The sequence below is a fragment of the Rhinolophus sinicus genome, chromosome 16, assembly GCF_057876585.1.
Source record: "Rhinolophus sinicus isolate RSI-liver-muscle chromosome 16, RSI-T2T, whole genome shotgun sequence".
Lineage (NCBI taxonomy): Eukaryota > Metazoa > Chordata > Mammalia > Chiroptera > Rhinolophidae > Rhinolophus > Rhinolophus sinicus.
Window position 1 is genome coordinate 69,912,612 of NC_142516.1, and position 27,905 is coordinate 69,940,516.

At 38.2% G+C, this 27,905-nt stretch overlaps 2 protein-coding genes across 3 annotated transcripts in view; both read right to left on the reverse strand.

Moving 5' to 3' along the window:
* Positions 1–541: 541 nt before the first annotated feature.
* EQTN (equatorin) lies at positions 542–13,729 on the reverse strand. Its single transcript, XM_088793419.1, is given in 7 exon segments — positions 542–821; positions 1,461–1,632; positions 4,966–5,031; positions 6,413–6,463; positions 10,013–10,099; positions 13,398–13,521; positions 13,724–13,729. Coding segments are annotated over 7 exon segments (786 nt in total).
* Positions 13,730–21,599: 7,870 nt separating this feature from the next.
* The window catches only part of MOB3B (MOB kinase activator 3B), a 184,002-nt gene continuing 177,696 nt past the window's right edge, over positions 21,600–27,905 (reverse strand). For both annotated transcript variants that reach the window (XM_019736287.3, XM_019736285.3), the window contains exon 4: positions 21,600–26,870. In XM_019736287.3, the coding sequence (XP_019591846.1) occupies positions 26,841–26,870 (30 nt within the window). In that variant the 3' untranslated portion in view covers positions 21,600–26,840. The remainder of the gene's footprint in view (positions 26,871–27,905) is intronic.

Consider the following 27,905-nt stretch of genomic DNA (forward strand, 5'->3'; position numbering starts at 1 on the left):
TACTTTGGAAATTGAAAAAGAAAAACACACACACAAAAAACAACACCTTTTTCCCCCTTATTGTTTATCCTGTGAGAGCAGCCCCGATGACTTTTAAACAATTCAAGAATGCTAGGTGTCTCTAATATTAATTTAGTTTCATCTCTTGACATGGCACAACTGTTTTACCAGTAAAACATGAACAGGGATGTTCTTTTTGCTTTGGTGGTGGGGAGGGGCATAGATTGTGATGATTACCCTGGAAGTCCTCAAAATGCCACCAGGTTAGGTAAATAGATATTTATGTCCTCATTTAAAAATGAACCAGCCTAGAGTGAATACTTTTCATATGTCATTTTCCAGTATTATTTTTACTCGATGAATTCTCCACACCTTAAATTATTTCCTTGTATTTTTTGCATTAAATAATTTTTATAGCTGAGAATTTTATTGAATGTGTCCGTCTTCCTTTTAAGATACCAGAAAATTTAAATCTCAGCAGTTTCCAAATCGTGACATTAATGTGAGTCACAAAGAAAGATACTTTTTTCATGACAAAAATTTAAGTCTCTTCATCAACACCAGCTTCCTCATTCTGAAGTAAGTTTTGCTCGTCATTCAAGCCCATGTCATCATCTGAGGCTGTGGAAATCATGTCCGTCATTCTAGATTTTGACCTTATGTCTGATTTTCTCACTTCTGAAGAAGCGGAGGCCCAAAATGTGCTGCTGTCGGCACTCTTAGAAAAAGATGTGTCTGATATGCCTTCTGATGGTTGAAAGTAAGACAGAGTTGCAAGCTCTGGGTTGATGGAGTATTCACTCTCATCTTTCATTTTATAACTGAAAAAAGAAAACATATATCAAGAGTTGTTTTAAATCAACTCTTTTGAAGCTCAACTCAAAAAAGCATCACAAAAATTAAAAGTGTATGAATTCTGTCCAATATATTGATACTTGATATAACACTATATAAATGAATGAAAAATGTAAGAAAAAATACACATATATGGTCACGGGAGGTGGATTATAGCATAAGGAAGATAGTCAATGGTATTGTAACAGCTGTATAAGATGTCAGAGGGGTAGTAGCTTGCAGGAGGGGGGGTTATCATTTTGTAAATGTCTATTATGTTGATTTGTACACCTGAAACTAATAAAAAAAATGTTAGACCCTAAGCAGATATGCTATTTAGAATAGAGTTCATAGCTCTTTTGTTCCAAGGCTATCAAAAAAGGATGCATAGCTAGATTCTGTATAGCCTTTCCAGTTGACTAGGGTGATTTCTATTTCTAGATGACTATTTAAAATATTGGGGGACATAAATGTTCAAGTAGGATATTCCCTGAGAGACAACCCATGCTTCTTTCTGAATAGGGGAAATGGAGCCAACTGAATACCTTCTGGATAAATGAAGGAGTCATGTTTTCCTAACAATCTATTAGAGAGGAGGGTGAGAGATTCGTATATGTTATAGAGACTCCAGAGGTCTGCAGACTTACTTAGTCTTCAGTTTGTACAGCAAGGAGCTAGATACTGCCAAGAAGATGACAAAAAGGAGGAGGGTCAGCAATGAGATGCCCAGCATTAACTTTAACTTGACATCCTGCAGCTCTGCTTGGTTGTTTTCATTTGTAGCATTCAAATCAGAACCTGAGAGGAAAGAAAGAAAATGCAATGGGAAAGAGTAACTGCATTCAGCATGTTTTTTTGGAGGAGTGAGGATTGCAAAGCATCTGCAGAGAAGCCTTTCACCATTGAGAAAATTTAAGGCTCACGCCCCTACCCTCAGGCAATGCAAAGGAGAAGGCTATAGGCTACTCCCTAAGGCCAAGTGCTCTTAACTTTATCCATTTAACCTTCACAGCAATCCTGGAGCAGCTGTCCCTAGCTCCACTTTACAGGATCACAGAAGTTGATGAATCTGCCCATGGCACAGAGCTAGTAAGTTGCAAAATCTGGTTTCAATCCAGGTTACCAGATATTAAAATGTATATGTAGCAGACTTCCTCTCTGACTAATAAAAACCAGTTCAAAACTCTAAAGAGATTACTATTAAAAAATGTGACGAATTTACACACAAGGGATTCATCCTTCAAAACAGAAAGACACACTTCTGTTAGGACATGCATTGATTTTTCTGTTAAAAAAATGGTGTACCAGGCGCTATTTTATTAGTGAGATCAGACCTACCATACTTGATGTTAAAGAAGGAAATGGGAACTTATTTAACTTTATAAAATAAATTATGTAATAAAAATCATGTCTGGATCCAGAGTCAAAAGTCTTTTTACTAAATTTACAAGGTCTGACAATTAAGTTCGCTAACTCATCCTAGAAAAAGTGCTATATATCTCATTGCTGAATATCACTACGGTCACACCTGAAGTACTCCCCTTACGAAGCTACGTACCGATGCCAGCACCTAGTCCACCCATCAAAGCAATTTTGGAACTCTTTTTCTGGAATGGCTATCAGAGTGTCGTCGTATTACATTTGATATCCTGAATGTCATCAAAATGTCTTCATTTTAATATTTCCTTTATCTTCAGGTAAAGAAAGAAGTCACTGGGGCCAGATCAGGTGAGTAGGGAGGGTGTTCCAATACAGTTATTTGTTTACTGGCTAAAAACTCCCTCACAGACAGTGCTGTGTGAGCTGGTGCATTGTCGTGATGCAAGAGCCATGGATTGTTGGCGAAAAGTTCAGGTCGTCTAACTTTTTCATGCAGACTTTTCAACGCTTCCAAATAGTAAACTTGGTGAACTGTTTGTACAAATTCATAATGAATAATCCCTCTGACATCAAAGAAGTTTAGCAACATCATTGCAGCAAAGCTGGCGAACTTAATTGTCAGAACTCATATTAATGAAAATATATCCTCAGTGCCAAATTTCATATTTTTTCTGAATATATGACTGACACAATACACCTGTATTTAATGGTGACTTTAAATGACCATGTTGATATTTCTTCTGGTCCAAACATCCTCTCCAAAGTTCCACTATTTTCTAGGTAATTAGTGACAAGCTCCCATGTCCATATTCTCTGATTTATAAAATTGTAATTGTCTCAAAGTGCAATCTTAAGCCAAGTGGAGTGAAATGTGTACAATTGTCAAAGACTGATATCTTGACTTTGAGGCAGATTATTTTAGGAATAATGAAACAAATTATGTTAAAATGGGCTGTGCTTCTGAATTGCTTTGCTACTCCCTAAAAGGGTTTTTGTAAAGAGGTGTGCTTATAGTACATTTTGTTTATCAAGGTGATGGTCAAAACTAGAGAAGGGTTTGGAATTCCTAACCACTGGAAATTACAGAAAAGCTAAATTACAAGTTTGGGCAGGATTCCTCTCTAAGCCTCAGTTTTCTCATCTGTAAAATGGAGATAATACCAACTTCATTGAGTTGCTGTGAGGACTAACATAATACTGTATGTTTTAAAGCACCTGACATATTTAATACTACGTTCTCCATACATCATAGAAAATTAGTCATGCTCCATTTCATTACTTGAAAAGAGAAAATATTTCTCAAGTGGCCCAGCATTTGTCATTCCTACATATAGCTCTTCTATATGTAGAAGACTCCATTTTCTTGAAGCACTGCAAGGCAAGTGGCTTTACTTGTCAAATAATACAATGCAGAGCTGATGTGACAGGACCTAGATCCATTACGAGAGTTTCTTTCTTTTTCAACGGTTTATTTGTAGGACAGAGGTTTGGGGGACATTAATATATTACCTTGTCACGAATTTTCCATTCAAACCAGGAGTTCTTGTACTCAGATAAACATAATTAATCCATTAATGAAAACTATTGCATTCAGCAACAGGAATTCTCTCATTCACTATTGGTGAGAATGCAAAATGGTGCAGCCACTTTGGTAGACAATTTGGCGGTTTCTTACAAAGCTAACCATAGTCTTACCACACAATCCAGCAATCACGATCTTTGGTATAGACCCAAATAAGTTGAAAACCTATGTCCACACAAAAACCTACACATGGGTGTTTATTAGCAGCAGCTTTATTCATATTGCCAAAAACTTGGAAGCAACCGGGATGTCCTTCAGTAGGTGGATGGATAAACAAACTGGTGCATCCACACAATGGGATATTATTTGGTGATGGGAAAAAATGAACCATCAAGTCATGAAAATATACGGAGGAATCTTAAGTGCCTATTACTAAGCGAAAGAAGACAGTTTGAAAAGGCTAAATACCATATATTTCCAATTATATGATGTTCTGGAAAAGGCAAAACTATAGCAATAGTGAAAAGATCAGTGGTTTCCAGGAGCTGGGGTGAGAGAGGAATGGACAGATGGAGGACAGGGGATGTTTAAGGCCGTGAAACTATTCTGTATGATACTGCATTCTGTATGATACTGCATTGAAACTATTCTGTATGATACTGTATGATACTGCATTGACGTGGTGGACACGTGACGTTATGCATTTGTCAAAACCCATAGACTGTACAACACAAAGAGTGGACCCTAATGTAAACTGTTGACTTTAGTCAATAATAATGTATCAATATTAGCTCACAAATGATGAAAACTGCACCACACCAATGCAGGTTTTAGTTAGAGAGGAAACTGAGCAGAGAGAATATTTGAGAACTCTCTGTACTTCCTACTCAATTCCCCTGTAAGCCCAAAACTGCTCTACAAATAAAGTCTACCAATTAAAAAAGAATACTGCATTCTATATATTATTCACCTGCCTACTACCCTGTTTGGTTTATCTGTTTCGGGAAGAGAAGTTACAAAACAGGCGAATGGAAATAGTCCCCTGCACTGTGGTAATGAGAACAATGCTTAGGAACCAAGGCTTTCCTAAAACAGTGAATGTCCTCTCTGATGGGATGGTAGCCGCCACGTACACTACACCTTTACTAGGGGAAACAGTACCACCATGCAGACACTAAAACATGGGCAAGTATTTATATATTCATTTAATTGAAGTATTTTGTTCTTACTTGGAATTGGGTGAAATAATTGATCTTTTTCTTCTCCAATATCACCAGTTGGTGTTCCATTTATAGCTGTTAAAATAACAAATTGGTGTTATGGTAAACAAAATTCACTTACTGAAATTGTGTGTGTGTGATTTACAGTTTGTTCTCATTGTTCATGGTAGTTATTTTCTATAAAGTCACACAAACCCTGAATTAGTGAATACTGAGCCGCTGCTCCCAGGGCAAACACAGGGTTTTGTTCCTGTGAGCCTCTGGTCACAGCATTTCCATCAACCAATCACTACAAAAGCTTGTTTTATGTGTTTCTGTTTAAAGACACTCTATTTCAGCGCATCTGGCTGATTCATTACATTGAACTCAGAGTCAACAGCGCTGTAACTCCTGACTAAAAGAAGTTTATCTAACACACACGTTTTCTCCATAAGGTACCCCACAGTCTCGGGCTGTGCAACACTAGCCAGCATTTTAATACTACCCTTGGGGGCCACCAACAGAAAGCACAAAATCCACATGGCACTAACTAGACCATGAAAAGGACACTTATTTACAGTATGAGAACTGAAAAAAGAAGGCAGGCTGTTGCCTTGTTCTACCTTAGCTGGAAATGTGAGCAACTGGCAATTAAAATTTTTTGCTGCTCTGAGCATGTCTGCAAAGGACTGCTAAAGTGCTGCAAGTAGTGATTTTGGAGGGGGAGGGTTACAGATAAATTTTAGATGTCGATAAATTATCAAATACAGAATCTGCAAATAATGAAGATGGACTGAATATGATATGTATTTCACATTTATAATGCATGCATATAGGTGTGTGATATCACATTTATACATGTGTGCATCTTTATATGATATACATATTACATTTATACATGCATACACACAGAAAGGGTGCCAAAAAATGTATACACATTTTAAGAAAGCAAAAAACTGTATTAAAATTGTAATACTCAACATACACCGATAACAAAAGATAAATACAAGTCATGTGTATATATTTTTTGTGGCACCCCTGGTATATGATATGCACATTACATTTAAATGCATGCTTATGCATTTATGGTATGTACATTAATTTTATGCATGCTCATATTTTGATATGTATTTTGCATTTATTCAGGCATCTCCATGTGCTAACATGCATATTGTTTCCGACACAAAGAGGGACTGTATTGGGCAAGAGACTTATTTAAAATTTTTAATCAAAAATAAAATTGAATGATTAGATTGCAACATTCGTAGAAGAATAAAACTTTTGGGAGGAGAATCAGAAAATGTGTGACACTTGATTCACTTTCTGGGTTTGCCTTGCATTTGTTATTACATGTGATGGTGGCAGCAAAAGGTTAACATTAATTCTCAGTATTAGAACTATTTACACCGACCTTGGCTTTCTTACATAAGACTTTAGAAAAACAAAACATTTTCCTGGCTACCTACTATGAGTTTACCTTTAGCTAACATTGTCCAAAATGCAGGCTCATTTGGACCCTGAGTTGATTCTGTTTAAAAAACAAAATAGAACAAGATAACAAAATAAGGTAATTTGGCTTTAGTATATTTGTGGTAGAACATTCATTCAATTGTTTATTAGTTTAATCATTTAGCAGTTAGAGCTTGAGCACCTACCATGTGCCAGACGCTGTGGTTGACACTAAAGTTTCAGAAATGAACAAGACACACGTCTTAATGCTCAAGGAACACATACTTGATTTCGAAAGCAGACAATCACTGTTAATTATGTTGTAGGATAAGGAGGGTTTTATAGGAAATGCACAGGCGGTATGAACAGAGGGACCAAATGCAACTTGCAAAAGCTGGAAACCCTTTGAAAGGGAGATGATGCTTCAGTATAGGCTTGGAGGACTAGAAATTGTTTGCCAGGCAAAGAGGCGAGGGAGTGGTGATTCCACTGTGAGCAAACTGAGAATCGTGAGCAGGTTCCTTAAGCTCTTGGAGCTTCACATCGTCTGGAGTGAAAAATGTGGATGGGGCATGTGGCCAGACATGAGGCTGGAAAGTTCTTCAATGGTCAGATCATTTCAGACTTGAATGCCTGGTTAAGAAGTTAGACTACGACCCCACATTTAAGTAGTGAAACTTAAAATTTTATTCATAAAATGATATACTCCAGGTATGACTATAGAGTTGTAACTGTAATACTTTGAATACTTTGGTCAGAGGGTTCTTTAGTATTTTCTTCTTCACTGACTTGTAGTAAACTAAAACTTTAGTGTCAATTACTAAAGACATAGAAGAAGAAAAATACCACGATGATCAGATTTCTATTTTGAAATAGATCAAAAAAGTGAATAAGGATTTTATTTTTAGTAGTGTTGCAGATGCAAATGAATTCAGAGTAATCATATTAGGAACATACTTGGATTGCATGAACTGGAGAAAATAGGGTTTCATGTAATGACAGGTCCACTGTCTTCAATTAAACCACCCATTCAAGACCTTAGAGGAGAGACATCCTGCATTGTTATGGTTTCACAAATATTTTATAAGGAACAATATTCTTGGCAGGAAAATAAAACGATGATTTCGATTTTGCAACCTTTCACTACCAACCCTCCCCACCCCAAATAATCTTAGGAAACACTAATAATTGACTCTGTGCAGAGGAAAAAGTTTATTCTTCAAGCAGGTAGAAATTTTTATGGACTTATTAAAATGTAGTAAATATTTATGTAAATATAAATTTATATTTATATATATTTACGTATTATAATAAATACAAATATACATTTATATATTTATATAAAGGTAATACATTTTATAAAATAAAATTGCATTTTGAAAAGAGCTCATTTCCTACCCCTTGCCAGATACATCTGAAAGTTGACTTAGATTTTCACCGTTAAAAGATTTTACAGTGACTTTAAATTGTAGCAGTACAAATTCTTTAAGCATGCTATTACTTTTTGAAATACTCAGAGTAGTGAAACAAAATTTTACTCATATAATGATATGCTCCAGGTATGACTACAGTGTAGTAACTTTAATACTTTGTAAAGATTTTTCAGAGGGTTCTTTAGGATATTCTTCACTGGGTTTTCCAGGAGGTGATACAGTTGTTTCATTGATGAGTTTATCTAGGAAAAGGGATAATGCATTATCAGCATTTAAAAATATTGACTCAACATCTGTGATTATGTATATTTTTAAGCTAAAAAACATGGAACAAAGAAAGGGAGAGAGGAAAAAACCAAAGAGAAAAATACTGACAATTTTTTTGAGATAATTTAAAGGAAGGGCAAGAAAGAATAAAGTTTTTGTGATAATGGGTTGCCTCGGGTAGGGTTCATACGCCTGTGCTTTGCAAGACAGAAGAAAAGCTGGGAGCATGGGGCCACAAGCTTCCCTCAGGGGTAAGGAAGATCTATTGGATTAGATACATTGTTTCAGATGGTTCCTGCACAGACCTTGAAGGGATACTATCAGGCCAGCACAGCTTGGATGCTGGTCGGTTTAATGACAAGAAAAGGGAGGCAGCATCAGTGGCCTTGTAAATTGGAAACATATGCACGCTTAATACTCAAAACAGAGTTTTGGATATAAAGATGTGGGGCTACAAATCAAGGATTGGAAGGCCTGATTTAGAACATATCTCACTCTATAATGTGTCCTTCTGGATGTATGTTGGGAAGAGTGTATTTGGGGACAATTATGACTGGAGAACTGTATTTCCCACCACGAAGTCGGCCTGGAATTTCACTTATCATTGCCAAATGCAGGAGCCAGTAACGTTCCACATGCAACCCAGGCAATCCCACCGTAGTGGGGGTCCTCCTGAGAGGCAGAATGAATTCAGCCTGGGCCTACAAACAGCACCACTGCAGGTATCTTGTTGGCAAAAAAGGGTGAAAAAGAGAATCTGTTTCCAGAGTTGACACTGATTCCGGCAGGACTGGAACAATTGGTAAGTAATCCTTAAATTCTGCTGTGAAACTCTCTTACTTACTTAGAAAAGTGGATTGCCTCAGCTACCCACCTTGCCCTCAGAACTTTAGGGACTAACAGAATTTAGTCAAAATTATTCCGGAGATTTTAATCTCCTTCAGAGGCTCGCTCCTTCTTATACAATGTCCCATCCATGTCAGCGTGTCACCCTCTCTCAGAGCCCAATTTAAAATAGCAACCATTTATTCCAATCCAACTTTCTTTGACAATCCTTTGGGGACCTGAATTGTGGTAACAGAAGTTAGGGTTTTGATATCCCTTCCATGGGTCCTCAATAATGGGCCCTCAATAATCTATCTCCTAAGGGAATTTGACGTACCTGCTCTGTTTTCTTAAACAGACTCTGTGTCTTGTCCCAAACAACTCAAGATGTTTTTTGCATGTACAAGCAAAATTCCCATGAGTCATTTGTCTAACAATGTATGTCCTTGAAAAGCCCCTATCTCATTTATGTCCCAAGGGTGGAAATTGCTCAAAATATTCCATTATTATCAAGTAACTTTATTAATAATTTGGTATTACTGAGTCTGGCTTTTACCAATATTGAAATTGCCAAAGTCACAAACATTTTTTCCTATTGACTTTCATCTTCTTTTCCTTGTCTTGTTTTATGCTTGTGTGTTTCATATATATGAGCTGTTGACATGTCAAGGTGAAAGGTGTGTTATATGTACTTTGGAGACTTTTAGTGGCCTCCAAAGTCACACGCTGGCAACACTTTTATCTATGAAATAGTTATGCTTGTTGGAAAGATGCAAAAAAGTAAATAAGAAGCATTTGAAGCTGAAGGTGTAAAGCAGAAAGGAATAAAAATGTGGGTCTAAGAAAGACGTAATTTTTTAGAGTCCTAAATTTAGTTATTTAATTTTTATTTCCATGCAAACCAAAAATATGAGGCTAAGAAATGTGAGACCCTCCTTGCCTTCTGAATTTATCAGTGCAATAGACATAGAGTCTCCTTATGTAGGAACCAAGACTTCTGATAGCTCCACTAAGACCTTTTTCTATCCAATACTCTTTAGCACTGTTTTCAAGTCTTGCTTTAAGGGCGCTTCATATTTGCAACAGTGCTTTTCAGTACTTACAGTTTCTTAGAGCAAAATTCAGATCAGTTGTTGCTCTCACGGATATTTCAGACTGGGTGCCATTTGGATTTTGTGCTGTGAACACATCTAAAAACATAAAATCAAAGTTTTCAGCAGCTAGCTAAGTCACTTCTTGTTCCTTTACATTTTTCTGCATCTGATTTTTTTTTCTTAAAACATATGCACTAATTGCAAAAAAAAAGAATAAAACATTTGAGACATTCTTCATCTACAAAATAAGGAAGTGAGGCAAAATAAGGAATAGGTTCAAAATTCATGGGGAAAAAAGGTAAACTAGTTTCTTTTTGCTAAATTACTCTTTCTGAGAAGAAATTACAGAGGAATTTATAGAAAAAAATATTTAAGTGCATAATAGGTGCTGAAGTAGATTTGTATTATAGATGTGTAATATTATCACTGTTTGTATTGACACTACAAAAGTCAAGTAAGAAGCATTCATTTGCCCTTGAATCTTCTGTTAGACTTTAGAACAGTTCAGCTTAAGAAGCATATGCTTCAACAACAATAAAGGTCTTCCATATACATTCACATTTACATATGCACATAAAGAACTCTGATCTTAAGAGTTGTCAGTGCGGTTGGTTGTAATTCAAAATTAATGGACATATCTACCTAATCAGAATCAAAGTAAATTAGATCAAGATGGCAGAACGAACATACACATGTCTCCTCTTTCCAAAATCTCATGAAATGACAGAAAACTTTATATACACATGAATGTATATGTGTTTAATACGTACGTATACACACACACACACACACACACACACACACACACACAAAACAGTGCTGTTAACATATCATAATTTTTGAAAAATTTCTGAGCTAGATCTATGGAGGACAAGAAAGGAAGTCACAGCCCAACATTTATATGTTATGAAAGTATAAAAATTAAAACACTGGTATTTTTGCAGGGAAAGACAGAAACAACAAAAAGACAGCAATGAACTAAATTTTGAATTAGAATTTAGATTATATTAAATCTGAGTTTCACATCAGTAGGGAATTGTTATTAGACACTTGGTGAGCTTCCTTGAAAAACATAACGTTTTAAGCGTATTTTATGACATATACAACAATAATTGAACTTAAGACCTAAGAGTTAAAAACAAAAAACATGAAACTATTTTTAAAAGCTAGGAAAATAATTTAATATCTTGAATTGGATAAGGCCTATCTAAGAAACACACAAAATGCAGAAATCGTAAAGGAATTACTCAAAAATTGATTTTATAAAATTTTTAAATTTCTCTGTGATTAAGATACCTAAATAGGTTTAAAGATAAGCAACAGCCTGGGAGAAAATACTTGTTACTTTTACCACAGAGAAAATATTAACATACTAAATATTAAAAGAAGCCCCTACAAATAAATGAAAATACCGGTCTAATAGGAAAGTAAGCCAAGGATAAGACCATACAAATCACAGAAGTAGAAATTAAATGCCCAATAAATTCAGAGAAAAATACTCAACTTCACAGTAATCAGAATTAAAATTAAAAGAGTAATGAAAATTTCTCACTTAGGCACAAAATATGATGAATACTATTCATTGTAGGTGAGATTGTGGAGCATTTGTGGGGAATGTAAATTGGTAGATACTTTTTGGAGGGCAATTGATGGTTACTATCAATATTTTTAAAGATTCACCCTTTACTCAACAATTCCAGTATTTGGAATCCATCCAAAGAGAGGAAGACCCAAGGGTACACGAGAAGACCGTACAAAGGAAAACTGCCCATCATCTAATTCTTTAAAAGATAGTGAGAAATTATGGAACATCATTCTAAGCAATATTATGTATCCATTAAAAATAATGAGGTAGATGAGAAAAGAACTCCAGAGTTGTTAAATGAGAAAAATAAGTCATAATACAATTCTTTAGTATGATCCCTTTTTTGTTTTTATATAAATGCCTGTGTGTGTGTGTGTGTGTGTGTGTGTGTGAGTGTGTGTATAAGGAAGATTATTTTTCTTTTAATTAAAGTAATCATCAAGCTTTTGATGTATTTACCCTCTGGGTAATTCAAAATAGAAGTACATCCTGAAAAAGAAATTATTGCCTCATTTCACACACAGTAGAGGCAGCCTGGTGGTGGATAGATTAGACATCACTCCAGATTCTGTTTCTTTTTTTTTTTTTTTTAGTGTCAGGTGTACAAAACAATGCAATAGTTAGACATTTCACCCCTCACAACAGATTCTGTTTCTTGATGGCTATGAAATTTGGCAATTGACCTCTCTGAGCATCAGGGATTTTTTTCCCCTATAAAAAATGGATAACATTTCATCAAAAAAAAAAAAAAAAAAAAAAAGAAATACAATTTATATATTACAGTTTTTTAAATACTTGAGTGTATATGTATATAACTTGATTGTATTTCTATTTTTTCTCTGTTTAATGTTAACAAAGACTCCAGAATTAGATTTAATCTTAATTGAAAAGAATTTTTAACAAAAGTTTCTTATGAACTTTTCACATTTTAGAATGATGGATCTTATATGGACATGGAGAGAAAGCCCATGTGAAGAATGGTGAATAAACTAAAGTTTAATGGACATTTCAAACATCTCAAAGTCATCTTGCTATGGGTTGAATTTTGTCCTGCATGCCCCCAAAAAGATATGTTGAAGTCCAAACCTCCAGAACCTCAACATTCAACCTAATTTGGAAATAGATATAATTAGTTAAGATGAAGTCACACTGGAGTAAGGTGGACTCCTAATCCAATCTGAATGGTGTTCTTTATGAGAAGAGGGAAATTAGGGCACAGAGACCCAGGAAGGATGCCATGAGACGAAGGTGGCAGAGACTAGAGTTCTGCTGCTACAAGCCAATGAATGCCTGGGTCTATCAGAAGCTGGAAGAGGCACAGAAAGATCCTCCCCTAAAGGCTTTGGAGAGAGCATGGCATAGTCAAAACTTTAATTTTGGATTGTTGGCTTCCAGAACTGTGAGAGAACAAATTAGTTTTGCTTTGAGCCACCCACTTTGTGGTACTTTGTTCCAGCAGCCCTAAGAAACTCACACACATCTCCAAATAAATTTTGGTTAACTCACCTGAGAATTAAGTTAATTGTTACTCATGTGCACAAATAACCATAATGCTACAATGCACCCTATGTTGATTATAGGCAATTACCAAGAGAACCTTGTTAAACTTCACAACGTCTCATGAAAAAGTTACAGGAAATAAGTATGTCATTTTACACAATGAAATGTCTATAAGGTGAATTAGGATTTAAGAAGTAGGAAATAAAATGATTTTTTGAAAATAAGAATTTTAAAAAGTTAAATCAAACCAATATAATCAGCTTTTGTATATTTATGTATTGCTATTAACTTTAAATACTTAATACTTGCATTGTTTTATATCTTTATAATAATTCCCATTTTTCTCATTAGCAGGTGTATTATCCTTAATTTCTTCCTGTTTATTTTCTTCAATTGTATCAGACTCTGAAAAAAACCAAAAATATGTTGATTCCTTTTACTACTTTCTTTTTCTAATTGTATTCCCCCCCCCACACACAAAGTATTTGAGGCAGAGATTTATATTCTAAATTATACCATACTTCCAATAATAAACTTTGTATCATTCCATAGAAAATTTCCACATTCCAATTTTCTAGGATAATGGGTCATTTTCTTATCTGTTATTTTTGTGAAAGCTTGAAATGCTTACTCACCTTCATTGTTGGGAGCCACGTCACCAATCTCTGAGGAAAAAACCCCATATAAAAAAACACACAACATAAAATTCATTGGGATGATGTGATTTATCCAGTAATTTACTGTGTCTCCTCAGAGTTTCCTTTCTGTTGGCCAGCGGGTCCTATAACTACTTAGGACATTATGACATCAATGCCAGATGGAGCTCAGAATGCTGGGGAGGAGTTTCCAAAAGCTTTGTGACTCAGTTTGGTGTCTATTTTATCTTCGGTGCTTTGACGGTTTTCGGTTTTTAAAAAATAAACCATTATAAGATTTTCTTTGAAAATTAAAAACTATGTTTTCATGAAATAATGTGAATTATTGGTCCCTGGATTTTATCTTACTTTATTTTTAATTTAAAAAATTCAATTGACTTTCAGTATTATATTAGTTTCAGGTGGACAGTATAGTGTTTAGACATTTATATAACTTACGAAGTGATCCCCTGATAATTCTTCTGGACTTTAGAGAACCATTAATATCATTAATAGTAAAATGAGAACACACTTTGGGTTTTCAAAGCATTACAGCATTGTATGTTCTTTTGGATAACTGAAATCAAAATGTCTGTTTAAAAACTAATCAGAGATATCAAAATTCAACCGACAGGCCCTGAAAGTTCTGGTTCATGGGCTATCTTAACTATAATTCCTTAGGAAAAGTTTTATGAAATTCTCCTTTTGGGAGGTTTTAAGACCTACATTCTTTATGAAATATAATATTTGTTTTGCTTAAAACATTTTTACAGCGAAACCCATCTTTTACCTCACATACAGATGGAGAAAATTATCCAATAGTTAGTCAACAGAGGATTGTGGTATAGATATGATTAACTCTATATTTCTCATAAAATGACTCATATGATCAGCAATAAAGGCAAGAAATCAAATGGACACGATCACTGATATTGCTCTCCATGATATTAAAGCAATATCAACTAACGTTCCCTCTTTCAATTGAAATTATTGTTGAGGTGCTCTTTCTGATGGGATGGACACCTGTTCTTGACATTGGAATCAGACAGGTTCTTTTTCTGTGGGATCTGGCCCCTGCTGAACTCTTCTGCTGAATCTGTGCCACATGCCGCCTCCCTTGTGGGGGCCCCACCACACTGGTACTCTTCCAGCCCCTCAAGGGTGCCATCCATTCTTGCCTAAGGATCTTTCCCACATGCTGTCTCTTTGCTTGGCATGCTTTTCCTTCTGTTTGCTTGGCTAACTCCAGATAAACCTGAAGGTATAAGCCTAACTGTTAACTCCCTCAGGGAAGCCTTTTCAGACCCAATACCAGGTCAGAGTCTCCTGTTTTTATAGTGTCTTGAGCTTATCCTTAGGGGACTCATCATGATCGTAAGGCATTGTTTGGCTGTTTATTTGCTTCCTAACAGTTTGCCCTTGCTAGAATATAAGCTCTGTGAGACTCTGCGTATCTTGTTTACTGCTGGATCACCTGGCCCTCCACATAGTAGGTGCTAAAATGAATGTTGGGAAAAAAATGTGAGAGGCTCATTCACGAATTTTGTAGGACTGTTTCTTAAAACAATCCATCTTACAAGCTGAAGGCCTAAGTAATTTGGGGACTAAATTGGGGTGGGGGGGCAAAAGGCCATCCTAATAAAAACTCATGGAGACATGTGCTGCGGACCTGGTAGGATTGTGCTGTCCTGTCCCTCTTCCACCAATGGAACAAAGAGAGACTGGAAATGGACACTTGGACGTGGCTCTTACAGACCTGCCCACTCTGCTTCTCTGGGTTGTCCTTCCACACGGTGAGGGCATCAGGTAGAAGCGGTGAGGCGACATAAAGCCACACATGTATAGTTTATTCTTTACACTGCTATCACCCTACACAACAGGTCAGTAGAACCCAAGAAGTCCTGAGAATGTCACCTCTTTACTACATAACTACAATTCTTTCTCTTGTGATCTGATCCTTTATCTGTTACACAATCCCTTTCCAAACTCCTCCCTGACAGTTTTGCTCTGCATTGACTTACTGTTTACTTGGTATGTACGTGCTTTTCCACGTGATAACGTCATTGTAAATGTGGGAAGAGGTCCTATTGTCACGGCAACCAAGGGGAGTGCTTGCTCAGTTCAGGCTTTACTGAAACCATAGACTCCTGCTTTGCTCTTGGCTCACCTCACTTGTGTGGTTGCAAGTAGGTCCGTATTCTGCAGCTGTCTGTCTTTTTGCTTCGTGCCCTGATGACAAATACTCATGACTTTGAATTAATTCACTTTATAAATTCCTATAACTCAACCCTATGCATTCCCTTCTTCCAACATAAGAAATGCCCCTCCAAGTTAATACTGCAGAATAGTTGTGCCAGCTCCACCCGGGAAAGCCTAGCTAATCCTTACCCTATCCTGGTTCCATTTCAGCAGCTCAGAATGAGCATCTTATTACACACAAGCTGCCACATCCCTTCCCTGGTACCATGACAGGGCCAATACCAGGAGACACAGTAATGCCCCTTTATCCGCGGTTTTCCTTTCTGCAGTTTCAGTTGCCCGTGGTCAACTGTGGTCTGAAAATATTAAATGGAGAATTCCAGAAATAAACAATTCATCAGTTTTAAATTGCACGCCGTTCTGAGTAGTGGATGAAATATCACCTCATTTTACTCCCACCCTCCGGGGACACGAATCATTCCTTTGTCCAGCATCTCCAAGCTGCATATGTTATCCGCCCATTAGTCACTGAGTGGCTGCCTCACTTGTCAGATTGACTACCATGGTATTGCCGTGCTCGTGTTCAGGTCACCCTTACTTTACTTAATGAGGGCCCTCAAGTTATTCACATAACTTTTATTACAGTCTATTGGTTCACTTGTTCTATTTTATTGTTAGTTATTGTTGTTAATCTCTTCCTGTGCCTAATTTTTAAGTTAAACTTTATCAGGTATTACGTATAAGAAAATTGTAGTGTATATATAGGGTTCTCTACTATCCACAGTTTCAGGCATCCACTGGGGTCTTGGAACATATACCCCACAGAGAAGGGAGGACTACTGTACTTGCTCCTGGAAGACTAAGTCTGGTTAGGAATGGAACTGTTTTATTGGATAAGTGGAAGGAGTGAACCCCTCTGGATCAAAGGGGCACGAGCTCTCCTGCTCCTCTGACTGTTCTTACCTTCCACAGTCAGGTGGTGTTCCCCAGGCAGTGGCCTGGTTACCAACATCTGCAGCAGGAGTAGGGAGCTCACGTTTCCTCCCCTTGGACCCATCAATTTGACGATCTGAACTTTCAGAGGCATTTCCATCAGACTCACCCTTTCTATGCTGTGAAGGAAACATTCATTTCAGCTTGTGTAGCATCCTCATCATTGCCTTCCAAGGTTCTTTTGGGTTTTTCAGGGGCAACTAATTTTATGATAGTCATGGAGAAAGAAGCTTTGTCACCAGGCTAGCAGGTGAACATTCTACAAGGAGGAATAATTTTTTAAATAAATAAAGTGTGTGTATTGGATGTGATAGAGCTGGGGCTCTAGAGACAGGTCGCCTGGGTTCAGATCCCAGCTCCACTACTAACCAGCTACGTAACCTTGAGTAAGAAGGACTCTTGTGACTAAAAAATGGGAATAATGACAATGGTATTTACTTCATACGATTGTGGTGAAGATTAATTCTGATAACCCAAGTAGAACACTTGGCAGGAGGCCTAGCACTAAATGAGAGCAGGGACTGTCCCTGGGTGAGTCACCATTGGTCCCCAGCCTGCGACCGGCACTCAGCCTCCACATCTGCAACACATTACAGAACAGTCACCAACACTTTTCTCAATGAACATTTGTGAGAATGGGATGGGGTGTCCATGTCAAGCACCAAGCACAGTACTTGGCACAAAGTAGATTCTCAGTAAATAGATTCCCAGCCCGTCTTTCCCCTGAAATGCCTTCTCAATTGCCCAAAAGCACTTGGCACACCCATCTGCTCTGCTTCTAGACTTTTCTAATACAGTAACTCGAATCTAGGCACAGCAGAGGATATTAATTTAAAAGTTACTTCATTTATCTTCCCTTCCTCATTAATGGATGAGAAACTTGAGTTGTTTTCATCCATGTTTCTCTATCCAAGTCACCCAGAACTTTCTGTAGTCACTTAAGAGAGATAATGAAAATTCCAATTACACAGAAAGAGCCCAAAGGCAGCATAATCTTTCTTCTGAATGAAAATAGACAACATGACAATGACCAGCTTGCAGCTCCTAGGGGCTTTCTGGACTTGCCATTTTTAATTTCTTTTATTTCAAACCAATAAGCTCACAGGGTTTTGCTGAATCCAATGTCCAGTTAATGCCTTGCCAGTGCTTAATACCAAAGCTACAACTTATGTTTATCTGCACAACCTTAGGAAGCTTGTGCTAGGGTTGGAAATATGTTAAAAAATTATTCCTGGGAGTGTGAAATGGGGCTTACCTTTTGAATGAATTTTCTTTGTCTTCCATGGTTCAATAGTTGCTGAATCTAATGGTTCACTATTAAAAAACAAACAAACAAACAAACAAACAAAAACCCTACCTGCACCTCTTTTAATTAATGCTGCCTCCTTCTATGTTCTGTAATTGAATCATTTTGTGGACAACATACACGAAGCCCTAGCAATTGGAAGGTAAATATCATTCATTCCCTCACAGCATACTTATTTCATCCTGCCTTAAAACATAGACTGGCATTACATCCTGACATATTAAAGATCCCCTGATGCAACCAGGAACCCGAGAACATTTATGGTCTACGTAACTCCTGGCGACCTGAAAGGATGCTGTACAAGTCAGGTGGATGGAATGGATGTTGCTTTAAAATGTAAATGTGATTCCAATTCATTTGTAAATTTAGTTTATGGATTATATGCATTAATAAATTTCACAGCTGCACCTCGCTCTAGCTTCTCAGTTGCATATTTCTAATTGTTCATGTTTCTACATATTTTATACTATAGCTGAAGAATTAAAGCCAGTTAATTTCTTTAGTAGACAAGGAAAAAAGGAAAATTAGCAAAAAGTTAACTGGGATAGTTCTACAAATCTCTTATTGTCAAAGCTAAGATCTTCTGCTTTTGGTATTTCTGCTTATTAATTCTTCAAAGTCTGCTTGTTTCCCTATAAGGATGACTGAAATGCATGCTTTTTCCCCATTTCACAACAAGGAGCAAGATGTAGAAATGTCTTAGGTACACTTTCAGTTGCTCACAGTACACCCTGTTCCCTCCTTGGGTGTCCTGGATTTTCAGATTGTCTTCCTGTCTCCTGCCCACGCAGGGACCCTCACACCACTCAACACTAGTCATGCTCATGTTATTGGTGCCCCCGTTAGATCCACTGTCCCACTAATCTCTGGTCCAGGGTCCACTGGGTACTTATGAATGCACATCTTGTGAATAATTTAGGATCTCACGTGGACTAATCAGAGGAGCACTAATGCAACCATGTGAACAAATAACCAGGAAAGAAACTGAAAGCTGGATTGCTATGCCACATGGAGCCCATTGTTCATAGAAAGGGAAACGACTGGAAAGAGAGCCCGATGCCTAGTGGGTGAAGGTGATCCTCACGGTTAAGGGTGTGGGCTCTGAGGCCCACTTGTGTGGCGTTAAATCCCAGGTCCATCACTTCCTTGCTTGTGACTTTGGGCAAACTCTACAATGGGGATAAACATAGATAACCAAGCTCATGGGATTGTCATGAGCAGTAGATGAGATTATCCATGTCAAATGCTTTTTTTTTTTTTTTTTTAGATTTTATTGGGGAAGGGGAACAGGACTTTATTGGGGAACAGTGTGCACTTCCAGGAGTTTTCTCCAAGTCATGTTGTTGTCCTTTCAATCTTAGTTGTGGAGGGCTCTGTTCAGCTTCAAGTTGTTGTTCTTTCAGTTTTAGTTGTGGAGGGCGCAGCTCAGCTCCAGGTCCAGTTGCCATTGCTAGTTGCAGGGGGCACAGCCCACCATCCCTTGCGGGAGTCGAACCGGCAACCTTGTGGTTGAGAGGACACGCTCCAACCAACTGAGCCATCCGGGAGCTCAGCGGCCGCTCAGCTCAAGGTGACGTGTTCAATCTTAGTTGCAGGGGGCACAGCCCACCATCCCTTGCGGGACTCGAGGGATTGAACTGGCAACCTTGTGGTTGAGAGCCCACTGGCCCATGTGGGAATCGAACCGGCAGCCTTCGGAGTTAGGAGCACGGAGCTCTAACCGCCTGAGCCACCGGGACGGCCCTGTCAAATGCTTTAAGTGTACTTAATCTGTATGTAGTAGGTACTCAATAAACGTGTGCTTTCAGTGTATCATCAAATCGATATTATCATTATTATACATTGCTTTTAACCTCTCTGAGAGTAGACCTTAATTAGGCACCTATCAGCCATGTGAATTCATTCATTCATTCATTCATCGAAGGTTTATTGAGCACTCTGCCATGTGCCAGACACTCTCTTCTAAATGCTTGGGATACATCCATAAACAAAATAGAGATCCCCGATGTCATGGAGTTTATATTTTAGAGACAGACAATAAACACTAAGCTTAATAAATAAATAAATTATACAATATAAATGCTAGGGGGAGAAGAACATTTGAGCAGAGGAAGGAGGATCGTGAGTCCTTGTGGGCAGCTGCCATCAGCAGAGATCTCACTGAGAGGTGACATTCGAGCAAAGACTTCAAGGGGGAGGAGTTAGCCGGGAGGCTATGGGGGCGGTGGGGGAAGGTCCTCCAGGCAAGGAAGGGCACAGCCACTGGGAATGCTGGAAACATGACTGTGCTTAGTGTGTGTGAGGTCAGCAAGGGGGCTGGAATGGAGGGATGAAGGTGGAGCTCAGGCTCCGAATCTGCAGGGTTTTGAGCAGAGAAGGGACTGTGTTCTCATCCAAGGATAGGGCAGGCCTGCACAGCCCAGTTCCTCGTTTCCGGCCAATATTAAAAAGCCTCAGCATCTTTCCCGAGGTTTGCCTTAACCACAGACTCAGGTGGGGCACACGTCCCTTTTGTACGTCCGTGTGATTATACGTCTAATTAAGACAAGCCCTAAGTGAAATAATTAGCCTTTAGACAAATATTAAGTCACAATTTATGAGTTTTCTAAAAGCTGCTGCCTCTCGTGGAAATCAGCCTGTAGTTTTTAGCAATCCCATATATGTACACCCTTATAGAGACATATATAGTATGCACAGTCCCAGAGAATAGTTTTCCAAAATACTGTTTCTGAGTTAATAAACAAAAGATTTTTTTGATATCTTTTCCCTCCATATTCTATATATGTTTTGAAAATGCTTATTTTTGCCCATTGCTGATTTGATAATATGTGAGATCATGTGTCAATCGTATGACATAATTCATTCTGGAGCAGATATTGAACTTAACCTAGTATGCAGCAATACAATTATAAACTCAATCAAAGTTTAGCTAGATTAAATAGGATTTCCTCATTTAGTTATTAATTTATTAAGTACTGAGAATTTTTGCTTGGTTTTGTTATCATGAAAACTCAGCTGATGAGTACTGCATTAAAATAACGAGAAATTTCAGTTAAAATAATGTATTCCGCTAAAATCTACTTCATGATGAAGAAGAAAATTCAGATAAAATATATTATTGTTATAGTAAATGACACTACCATTGATTTTCAATGACATGTCTTTATCATTTTGGTCGATGTGGCAATGAAGTTTGCTTGGAAGCAGAGCTGAGATTTTAGGATAACAGAAAGAGTGGCTAGGTTTAACGATCAGCTTAACTTCCATGGGAATGAAGTTTCTCATGGTAGCATCAATTTTGCTGTTCCAGGACTACTGCAAGATGAAGAACATATTTGTTAAAGAAATAAATTGAGCACACACAAAAAAGAGAATAAATGATGGTTATGTGTCCTTTATTTGTGACATTTGAATTCTTAAATTCACATAGAACTGATTTCATAAATATCCTTTAGTTTTATCTTGCTTTTCTAATTGATTTAATTGTGTTAGTCTGTCCTTATAGTCAAATCACAAACAGAACTAAAAATACAGTAATCATGTTTTTCTGATGCAATTAGAAAAGGTACTGGAAAACTTTGAAATTAGAACACTAAAAGCTAATACAACAGCTTCATTGTCAGATTAGAACTGGACTCTTCTCGCTAAAAGTTACAAAAATTCTTATTCATTCATTAAAATCGTCTTACCCAGAATAAGTCCCCAGAGGGAAACAGCCTGTTATAAAAGTTTTTTTGATATGTTTTTTAAAGCAGGAGAAAAAAAAAAACCCCACAAAACTATTATTTCCAAGACACACTTTGTTTGGCCAATTCTAAGAGAGAATCACCTATTTCATTAAGGACCAAAAATGACCCCAAACCAGATGACAACAGTATTATCCAAGTGACACATCTGACTCCTTTTAGAGATTTTTGCCTTTGTACGTATTCCTGTAAGACATAGACACACTTTTCCTACGATATACATATATATGTATTTTTAAATATATATATATATGCATATATATACACATATATGTGTGTGTATATACATATACATATACATATACATATATATTTTATCACAGTGTGATGCCCAAGGAGTATGGATGTGATGTAAGGTTAGAGACCACAGAAAGTCATGTGCTTCTGTCAATGACCAGAATGATGAATTGGCATAAATCACCACAAAAAGATGAGCAGACTCTATCCAAGTGCTTTACCAATTAAAGAGGTGTTTAAAAAACAATAAAACAGTGTAGTCTTATGAGAAATATTAAAGATAGGAAGGAAACTCAACATGATAGATCAAAATGGTTAAATATAATATAGATAAGAATTTAGTGTGAGCAAATAGAAAGTTTATAAATGTATGAACATAAAGTCAGAACTTAGCAAAGACATGGTGTAGTTTGGACAAAACATGCAATAATTTCTTACATGTTCACTGTTGGTTACATCCATAATGCACAGTGACATGGAGAGCTTTGGGAAGATTACAAGTTGGGTTGCACAAGTTAACAATGGGGCAACAGGACTCCCCAGAGAACTTTGCCAATGGGAGAATGCTACAGGAAAAAAGGTTGAGGGACAATTGGTAAGGGCCTTCAAATATTGAATGGGTGTCGAATAAAGCTCTCGTGTTTTTACTTATTCCATAGTCTGTAGATCTTTCTTAATGTGGGACTCTAAGAAAGGTGAGCTGAAAGTCAAAGAGGATACTTTGGCTGCAGTTGAATGGAAGGATTTGAGATGTTGTAAAATGGGTTACACCAAAGGACACTACAGAATTTCTATGCATGAAGATCTTTGAGAGGAGACACAGTTCTTCCCCTGCAATGTTACTGATGTGTTTTGGGAGGGTAGAAGGAATGGATTAAGGAATCTCTCAAAGTTGCTTCCATTCATCCTGGCCCTCAGAAATGAGAAAATACCCTAGGAAGAGAGAATTAACAACCTTGGAAGCAGAAACTGACTCTACATGAGTATTTCTCAACCTATTTTCTTATCATTGTCATCCTCCTAAAGAGACTTTTTAGACATTTTATTCCTAATCATCACCCTATCCTCGTGAAATTTTAATACCACACATATTCTTCACATCTGTGTATGTACTGTGTCCCTTTAGAGGGCCATGACTCCTTGCAATATCTAAGGTCCCCCCCTCTCCTGCAATCAATTTTTGTGCTCTTAGGCAACCAGCTTCAATGAAAATGCATGCTTTCTAAAATAAACCATGGGTCTGAATGGGAGGTAACTAAGGGTGGGAGAGAAAACATAGTTATGTATATTCCAACTTTGGCTACATGGACCATGCAAATTCCCATTAGCCAGCATACTCATGCATTGCCTGCACAGGGAACCTTTTGGCTTCCCCTTCCCTCTGTTCAACTGAAAGAGATGAATTCTTTGTCACTGCTGTATCTTCTAACTGCCATGGTTGTAATCTTTGGAGATCCTGGACCTCTTTGAGAATATTAAGAGAGGAATGCACATATGCACAGCCTCACACTCTATATGGAATGTATGTGTACTGAGTTTCAGAGCTTCAAAATGAAATACGGAACATTACAATGACTAGATCAGGCAGATAACACGTGAACCCACTGATCAAGCTTAATATCATAAAAAGAGACAACTAGACATTATAGGCTTCCTGATGTGATGCAGTAAGAAAGAAACAACATCACTTATGTAGTATTCTTGCTAAAAAAAATGATTAACCTAAATATAATAATGAGGGAAGAATCAGAAAAACATTCCAGATTGTGGGACATTCTACAAACAAAGCAGCCTGAACTTTTTAATGAGTGTCATAAAAGATGCACAACAGAGAGAGAGAGAGAGAGAAAGCGCGCGCGAGAGAGAGAGAGAGAGAGAGAGAGAGAGAGAGAGAAAGCGCGCGCGAGAGAACTCTAATCCATTAACTAAAGGGAATGACAACTAAATGCCATGTGATTCTTAATTGGATCCTGGATTTATAAAAGCTATAAAATGTTTTAAAGTATTTATAGCTTTATGCTATTTTAAAGTTTTTAAGTTTTATGATGTCTGCAACATATTTTGAAATGGTTCAGCAATAAGAATGCATATTTACAGAGAGAAAAAGAAACTATGAAAAGGTTAACAAAAGAATGTTAACAATTGATACAGGTAAGTGAAGGGTGTATAGATGTTCATTGTAACTTTTCCTTTTCGAAGTTTCCATTTTGAAATTTCTCAAAAGGAAATAACAGCAGATATATGTATAACTCAACTAAAAAAAGAAAAGAAAATGGAAAATGAAGGAGAGCTGGCCAAGTTCCGAGGAAGAAGTGTGGTGTCAGTCTCAGACCACAGAGTTGAGATGCCTGCGGGGCCGCCGGAGTCAGATCCTCCATTTACAATGAGATGTACTTATGATGTAGTCAGGCCAAAGAGATAAAAAACTCCTGTCATGCTTTTCTTTAGAATTTGCCAAACAAAGTTCTGTGGGAATAGAAATACACTGCAATTAAAAAATAAGAGTAGTGTGCCAGAATTTATTTTAGAAGAGTTGATTAGTGCAATTAGCAATATAACCAGGAGTAAATTATTCCAAGAAGTTTAAAAATATTTGGATTTTTAAAACTGAGTGGAAATGTCATATGCACAAACAGTTAATACAAAATAACCTTAAAAAGAATCAATAACAAACGTCTTTCAAGTCCAGCATCCTACTTGATTAGGCATTATTTAAATGCAGAAACATAGTCAATTTTTTTATGCAAAACTCCTGTGGTTTTCCATGGTGCAGCGCTTCCAAGCCCGCGCCCCCCCCCCCCCCCCCAGGCTCGGGCTCCATGTGGTCATTCTGTGTCCCACGGCTCAGCATTCCATGTGGTACTTACTGCGTATTGCAGGGGCTCTTATTTCTCTGTTCTCAGGATCCTTAGGACAGTCAGATATTCTTTCAGCCAAAAGAGATGCTGAGAAAAATCTTTGCCTATCTTGTCCTCTCAAAAAAAGGAGGGGGGAGAGGTGTTGGTTGTTGACTAAAGCGCAACAATATGGAGAGAGGTAGCAGCATTTGGATTCCATGAGACAACTTTGACGAGATACGAAGCAAGGGTTGGCGTGCTGGGTTAGGTCAACTGTGCCCAGACAGTCAGCCCTTTCTAAGTTTGGACAAAGAATGATTTCATGCTTTCGAGGCTCTTGTGGCAGCCACACATGGCTTTAATACATTACGTATAATGAAACAAAATCAGAGTTGTGTATTCTTTAATCAGTATTACATTAAAATGAGATAATACATTCTTATCTACTTCCCTCCACCATCTGCTATTTTGTCAAATTCAAATGATCACCTGAAGTAGTATTGCTACCTAGTCACAGGCCTTTGGGGCCACCACAGTTTCAAGAATGAATCAGAGAAGGCAACATTTCATCAACAAAAACTCACTTAGGTTTTAAAAGGCAAGATGTAGCACAGAATCGTTCTTCTGTCTACTGAAATAGAAAGCTCGGGAAGGATGGAAGAAGGACGTTAGCTCCAGCTCCACGGTTACCTTGGCAACTGTGGCACAGTCATTGGGGCAGAAATTAATTTCATGCCACAATATAATCCGGCAGACGAGGGGAGAGTGTGGAGGAAGAGGAAGAAAACATTGACTGCATTTAGAAGCTCAGAGGGCCAGCTGGAGAAGTTACAAGTCAATACGCTGGGAGTCTGAGTTAGATGCACTAATAACCAATTGTAGTGTGTGTTTTTTTCTTTTTTACTGAAATTTTAATATTAATATTATGCAGAGACAGCCATGACTCCCTGCCCCTTAAGAAAGAACAAACACTGCACTAATCTGGCTCAGGGCATCTGCTGGTCATCCTTGGTCATTTACAATTTCATTTTATTTCTCTCTTCTGGGAAAGAGGAAAAAATATCTTGAGTGGAAGAGATAAGGAATGGTGTGGTTATAAAAAACACATTCAGTTCAGGGTGAACTGGCAACAACTAGTCTGTTCCCTGTAGATAAATTGTGCAGACCCAGTTGGGGACAGAGATGAGCCACCCTGTGGAGGGTCCCTGATAAAAATGCCTATTAGGGAAATGGTGTTGATGCTGCAGGGTGGGGACTCAGGTCTCTCCCAGCTCCACAGCCCTGCACAAAGTTAGGCCACAGGATCAGGCTGGAAGCTTTCAGGGACCTGAAAGGAAGGCATGTTGTAGAAAAACTTTCTGCGCATCCAGAGTTCCAAAATGCATTGGGTTCTTAGAAAACATTACAGAAAAGTTGGCCAGCTGATAAGACAGATAAATGGAAAAGTACAAATACTATCTCAGTCTCAAAACCTGAATTCCAGTAAAGCTTGGGTTGCAGGTCCCAGGCAGAACTGCGACACACTTAGGAGGCTTCCTCCAAAGCCAGGAGGGTCGAGGGGTGGTCCTTCTCTCACGCTGTGGTCGGCCAGGTCCACAGGTCGTGGCTAGCAGCACTCAGGGTTAAGAGCATACGAAGTGAGTGGGGACTATCTCTCGGGAGTCACGGCTTGTCTCCATCTTGCTGTTCCTGGAAGTAGGTGCGCCATTTCAGCCAGGGAGGTCTCCCTCCTGCCCATCTGGGACTCCAGGAGCAATCAGCTTTCCTCTTTCTTCCGAAGGGTAAGACGGGGCGGGGCGTTAGTGACACATCCTGCTCGTCATCTCTTTCTGGAAAGCAGGGGGAGAAAGATGGTTAGGAGAAACTAAGGCAGAGGAATGACTTGTTGAAGGATTTTGACAAAACCCTCCGTATCTCTGCAACATTTAAAAAAGAGGTTGCAAGCATGGCCCACGAATAAGGTTTAGCATGTAGATGTCTTCTGTTCAGTTTCTGGGTTTTTTCTTTTTTAAAACAAAGCAATGTTTAAAAACGTGGCTAACTTGCCAAAAATCCAGATTGTTCACTTTATCTGAATATATTGTAAGATCTGGAGCCACGGGGCAACTGGAGTTGAAGAATGGCTATTCGCTTCAGATAGAGACTATGCCCTCAAGTTTGCCCCAGTCCCCACCATTCCCAGTTGTCTCTCCTACAGGAATCAAGTATCACTTACAGGTTGATAGGATCATTGGATTTAGACTGCTGTTTTTCTTAGAGAACAATTCCTTTTTACCTAAGTTTCCATCAAAGATAGAAAAATGAAGGATAGCATAAGTGGGGGTAAATTAAGAAAAGCAGGAGGGAAGACATCTCTTAATGGAAGGCTATACCAGGGGGTCTGACACGCAATCACCTTGCTTTTCACCCATCCATCACTTGCCTGGTTCTTGTGTGCATTCGCAGATCCTAAATGCGCCATCTGTTCTCTTTCTCTGGGTCTCTGCACAGGCTGAGACTCTTGCTCCTGGCCTGCTCCTATCACATCCTGCCTTCTTTCCTTGGCTAATTGCCATTAATTTTCCCAACTCAGGCAAGAAGACTTTCACCTGCATGGCAGACCTTCCGCCCCACTCACTGTGGAGTTAGCGACACCCTCCCCTTGTGTCCACCTGGAGTCTTGCATGCAGTGAGCTGGCATGTACATCTGTGGTTGTGCATGGACTGTGGGCATGTCTGTTAGCCCTACTCCACTGTGGGCTGCTAAGTGTCAGGAAAAAGAGACATACGTTCGGTCACCACATGTGCTTTCATCTTGTGTCCCCCACCCTCAGCACAATGCCTGGCACAGTGGTTCCTGGCACAGAATGGCCTGGATACCAGGC